This window comes from Triplophysa rosa, linkage group LG8 (assembly GCF_024868665.1).
Source record: "Triplophysa rosa linkage group LG8, Trosa_1v2, whole genome shotgun sequence".
In the NCBI taxonomy this organism is placed as follows: Eukaryota; Metazoa; Chordata; class Actinopteri; order Cypriniformes; family Nemacheilidae; genus Triplophysa; species Triplophysa rosa.
Genome location: NC_079897.1, coordinates 8,028,690 through 8,034,581, shown reverse-complemented (window position 1 = coordinate 8,034,581; position 5,892 = coordinate 8,028,690). Strand labels below are relative to the sequence as shown.

General features: G+C 39.1%; 1 protein-coding gene across 2 annotated transcripts; it reads right to left on the bottom strand.

The window, feature by feature from the left end:
- Positions 1-626: 626 nt before the first annotated feature.
- On the bottom strand, positions 627-5,234 carry LOC130558101 (serine/threonine-protein kinase pim-3-like). 2 transcript variants are annotated; one of them, XR_008963393.1, is made up of 4 exons: positions 2,219-5,234; positions 1,488-2,065; positions 1,080-1,181; positions 856-979 (listed from the first exon to the last, which is right to left on the bottom strand). XR_008963393.1 is itself a non-coding variant. In XM_057340338.1 (3 exons), the coding sequence occupies exons 1-3, from the start codon at positions 1,741-1,743 to the stop codon at positions 813-815; spliced, it is 525 nt and encodes a 174-aa protein (XP_057196321.1). In that variant the 5' UTR covers positions 1,744-5,234; the 3' UTR covers positions 627-812. The 2 variants fall into 2 exon arrangements, 1 of the variants encoding a protein (XP_057196321.1); XM_057340338.1 differs by having other exon boundaries at positions 627-979; positions 1,488-5,234.
- Positions 5,235-5,892: the final 658 nt, after the last annotated feature.

Here is a 5,892-nt window from a genome sequence, read left to right as displayed (position 1 = left end):
TTTAATTTGATAGGCTCCGCCCATTTTATATTATATTTTCGTTTAAGCAAATGTGAAAGGAAATTTCAACTTTTTTTCGATAATTATTAACTTTCACTCTGCAAAGAAGTCATCTGCATTGGTTTGGTTCCGATCGGTCAAAAATCCTAGGACTAGTTCGCGAAGGTAGGTTTTAGATATCATCAGCGATAACTCACGAACCGTTGGATCGACAGAAGTGTTTCAAGAGGCAAAATTGTTCAGAATGAGAAGAGCCATCATATGATATGAATAGTTTGGGTATATGTCAAATGTCACGTGATACACAATTGTTTATGCACTCTTAAAACATTATTTCGCCCCCCGGTGGCCGAATGAGTTCATATTTCTTACAGACCTTCATGATCATGAGTAAAATAAGCCCAATGAGTGTCGTTCCAGGGACTAGTTCGAAAAAAAAATTCTGCACATTATGTAAATTAGCAAAAAAAAGCCAGGCGGAAATGAAATCGGAGATATACATTTTTTAAGTTTTGAGCCAAGGATTCCAATGATATAAAACACTTGGGTGTGCGACAAACGGTTTAGGAGTTACGTGCGAAAACACGTTTTTTTGCTGTAGCGCCACCTATGGGCCAATTGGGGTCAAAATTTGATAGCCTCTCCCCAAATTGAGGGCTACCATCTGACCAAGTCTCAAGTCTCTACGACTTACGGTTTGGGCTGCAGTATCAGTTTTACGGCAGAATAATAATAATAAAAATCTTAACAAATACAATAGGTTTCTAGAGATTCGCTCTCGAACCCTAATAATAGGCACTTTCTGTGTGCGCTCAGCTGTGCGTTACAGTATTCTTGTCACTTGACTCACCTTGGCTTACTCCTGGCCTACACCCAGGAAACATTTTTTGCAGGAGCTTCCCTAGATGATAAACATTTGTCGTTTTGCCCTCAAACGCTGCCTTGCCTTTGACCTCAGGTGGCCAGTAATCATATGCTCCTGTAACAAAGACGTTATCAGAGTTGAGTGAATCTGTATAAGGGTCACATGACAAATACGATTCCAGACCGTGCCACAAGAACCCAAAATGCCAGCTCACCTCTATATTTATGGTTGGGGTAGGGTTTGCCCGTGTATTCCAAAGCACAGCCGAAGTCTATTAACTTGATGTTGAAGGTTCTGGTGTTGACCAGGATGTTGCCTGTGTTACGGGTCCCGTCTGTGGAACTCGTAGGCAGATTAAAAACCTGAAATTTCAGGAGAAATATAAACCAAAACGGTTTGTGGCTTTCCTCAGATGCGGCTGGCAGCGTCTGAGGTAAACACACGCGCCTCACCATGACAACCCCTAGGCGCCCCCTTTTGGCAGAGGCCGGCATTGCACGGGTTTTTTTTTTAAACTCAGTGTGCTACAGTAATAATTTAAACAGGCTCAGAACACACATTAATAAAACATAAATAATTACAAATACACATTACAATGTGGATACATGTATGTATATCACACCTGTGTGGATGTCGTTATGAAAGACGCCGTGGTCAAGGCAGTGGTTCACAGCTTGTACTGCCTGACGCATGATGACTCTGACTCTTTGTTCGTTCAGTGCTTGACGACTAATCAATGTTATCAGTTCCAAGCAGGGAGCAGGATATTCCATAACAATTTTTATGTGGTCACGGTAGTCAAACCACTCAAACATCCGAATGACGTAAGGACTTGTGGGAGGTTGTTGAAGCTTAATCAACATTGCCACATCAGTCATCACTGGTTTCGTATAGCCAGCCTAGAGTATAGAAAAGTAGTATAAGAAAGGGTTACTTAGCTATGGTTAACTCTTTAGATTTAAAGAACAAATATTGTTATATTCAATAACATTTGATCTATGTAGATACGATCACATGAGCGAGACCTGCTCAAAACTCTGTGGGGACTCAGGCAATGTTGTCTATTTCATGTCTATTTTGTTATTCATATTAATTATATTGTACCATATACAATTAAATAACTACATATAAATGTATTAATCAACTTACAACACTAATAGTAATGTCGTTTTTAAGCCTTTGTAGGGATTTGACAGCAACCTGTAAATGAAAAAACACAATGATTATACAAAGATGATTATATGACAATCTGCAGTCTGTTAAATGCGTACATGTCTTGTCAAGATTTGAACATGAACCTTTAGGCACATAAGGAGTAAAATGTTGCTCAATTCTGTAAAAGGGTGCTGCTACCTCTTGGCCATCAGATTTGTGGATTGCCATGAAGACCTTGCTGAAGGAACCGCTTCCTAAAAAAAACATCTTTTCAGAGACGGAATCAAATATTTCTGAAAACGCACAGACACAAAGAACATAGTAATGCAATGTCGCTCAAGCAGTCGTGTGATATGGCTCTATATACTGTATATTATGTTGCCAATTCATGTGATGGTCTAGTCATGTTTGTGTTTAGTTTCATTGGGGTGAAATTACAAATATAACTGCAGGCGATAATACACAGACAGACAGAGATCCTACCGGGAGGGGTCAGCAAACATTTATATACGATCCTGACATACATGGAGAACATAGTGCAACTCGAGATAGCAACCATAGACAGGAACCAGACACCATTCTGACCCAGACAAGCGACAGGGAATTACGGCCAGGCCCAAGTCGGGAGGGAGATACAGGACATTCTGATCACGATGTTGCTACTGATGAGCTTGGTTAAGACCATACCACAGACCCAGGGGTACCCAGCCCAGAATTATCCCTTGAACAACTACTGGCAGAAGACTTCCCAACAAACGATGTGTCAGACCTCAGTTGGTCACCCCCAGACTTCAACTTGTGATGAACTACCACAGTATGAGAGACTTTGGGACATTGCCATTCACAATGAGTGGTATAGGTGGGCACGTTTTACAGTGGATCAGTCATACATGGACAGTTGTGTGTTTTGCACCCCCTTACCATTGAGCAAACTCATCGTTGTGCCAAACCCATATGACTATAGACACTGTACTGGACATTACACAAAACAGTGTAATACGAAGAGAAATGCTGTTCCTTTTTGCCATGCAGAATGCTTAGCCCTGGCAGGACGTGAAAACAGGGAAGTATACTATACTCACCCATTATAGGGAGAGGAATGTATGGACATTGATGTAAACCTGCCAGCAAACATAATTGAAGTTCCAGCTGTTTATGACATAGATTACACATTACAATATGAATGCTTTAATGGTACAAAGAAGGTGGAAATAATGTGGGAGTGTTTGAAGGGAATTGTATAACTATTTGGCATTTGGATAATAGCATGCGTGGTTAGAAGAGTATTAAAAGACATTGTAGTAATAAGTTTGCTTCAGCCACATTCACAGATAACTTCACAGTGATAGGTCAAGAAAACTGCCAAAATATGACAACAGGATGGCCATTAATTGAATCTTACCAAACCCAAGCAAATGCTATTGCAGACTATTTCTGGTTATGTGGAGGAAGCAAACTAAGGTCAACATTGCCAGAAAAATGGCTAGGTTTATGTGCAAGAGTAAAACTAATACAAGATGTCACTATCATTACTTGGGACCCAAATGAACATTTAGAAAGCAAGCCCAAACATAATATAATGAAAAGAGCCTACCAAAGTGACCCAAATGTTTATTTGGATGCCATTGGTCAGCCTAGTAATATTTTGCACCAATTCAAAGCAAGAGATGAGGTTAAATCTGGATTTGAATATATCCTTGTGTGGATAACCCCAAATAAGAACACAGAATTGGATTAACCGTCTGTATTACAATGAGCAGAGATGTATTACATTTACAACTTATGGACTTGAAGCTCTTGGAGAACAATTAGCCCCAACAAGTAAAATGGCCTGGCAAAATAGACAAGCCCTAAACTGGTTATTAGCTGAAAAAGGAGGGCTTTGTGTAATGTTTGGAGAAGATTGTTGTACATACATTCCTAATAATACTTCCCCTGATGGGTCTTTCACTCATGCTATGGAAAAACTGAAAAATCTAAGGGATGAACGGCCAATGCTGGAACTGATAGGGCATTTGGAACATGGTTTGAGTCAATGTTTGGGTCCTGGAGAGAATGGCTAACTCAAGTGGGAATGATAATTGTTGCTCTTCTAATGATTTCTGCAATATTACTTTGTTGTGTTATCCCTATGATAAGATCTTTATTGGTTAGAGCTACAGCAAAACAAATGTCAGTGCATGCAAAGTTAAATGTGCGAAATGACCCAGAGGCATTTATGTTAACTATGGTCACTGCAATGGAAAAATGTGAAGAGTATGATGAAAATTCCATAGATGCCTAACACAAAGTCAAGACAAGGGGTGCCATTTTGTTTTACAATTATATATTCGTTTTGAATAGTAAGGGAGATAGCATATTGTTTTTCTTTTGGGGTATGCAGCATAGTTATATTGTTTTAAGACACTAATAGGCAGGAAGATAGCTTTTGTTTTGTTTGTTATTTTGGCAGTTAACCCCTCCCCTTCAGAAACAATGAGAACAGCAAGTTTATTTGTTTGTTTATGACCCTAAGAGAACTAAAAGAGAGGGCTATGTATTATGTGCTCTCTCTCTCTCTCTCGCTCTCTCTCATTTCTCTCCATTTTTCTTTCTCTACCTCAATCTTAACACAACCTTTAAGCAGGACTGCAGATTCTCAGAAGCAACAGGGTTTTCTGTTCAGTGTGGCATCACAGCCATTACACGACACAATCTTTTGCATAGTGTCATCATCATATCATGTATTTAGCTCTTCAGACTGAGGCACAGAGAACATTGAAAAAGCAAATGATCCTCTATCAACATAATTATCCAGGTTTATTTCTTCTCACCTTGTGGCTCTGTGCCTTCTCCTGAAGAATCTGACAGCGCAGAGGAACCACTGACACAAGACGGCTGAGAACTGATCTGTTCTCGGTCAGGAGTTTGCTGGAGATCAGAGACAACTGGGACATACGTGTCCGGCAGCAGCGGAGGATCAATGAACTCCACTCTGGTCTCGTGGCAGCAGCAAACCTTTACTGCATCATCACATTCTTTCTTGAAGAAGCCACATTTTCTACATGTGCCTCTGGCATGTTGATCTACAACACACAAAACAACAAACAGTAAACTATTAAAACATCTCAGACCAAACATAAGCGATGAACATGTTACTTAATAAAACAGCATAAGGAAATGATTGTGTATTTGGCTCATAAGACAAAAGAGAACCTTTGACAGTGACCTGATATATTATAAACCACAGGTAATGCTAGTTTTTAATGTCGTCTTTAATAAATATCTAGACATATACTGTAAGGTTAGAGATTTAACTTCATAGAAACAGTTTTCAATCTAACATTTTTCATATTTAATGTTCAATTTTCTCATTATATTGACTTGCAGAAATGTGCATTTACTAGAGATGTATATTTTCAGGAATATTTATCGATTATTGACAAAGTATTTGTTAAATAATTGATAAATCATAAAACGAATATGAACATTTTAATGCCACATAAAAGTAACAGCTGCAGTGTATCGTACTGATGTAAACAGACACAGCTTTCGGTACACTACACACAATCACACAAATACACGTTTATACATGTTGTCATGCGTGGGGGGAAACATTTACGCATAAATTCCTCTGTTTGTCGCACGTTTATGGAAATTAAAACATGTAAAACACTTTCTAGTGTTATTTTTAGACTTTGACTTAAAACGATGCACAAATCTCTAAAAATAAAGTTTAACGCTGTTTGTCTAAATACCGATAGAGTTTGAAAGATGGTTACATACCGTTTGTAGTCACTTCGGACATTGTGAACTTGACCTGTACTGGTTCCACGGTGACAATTCCTGTGACCGCAACGTTCCCAGGCAAGTGCGCGAGAGATAAAACTGTG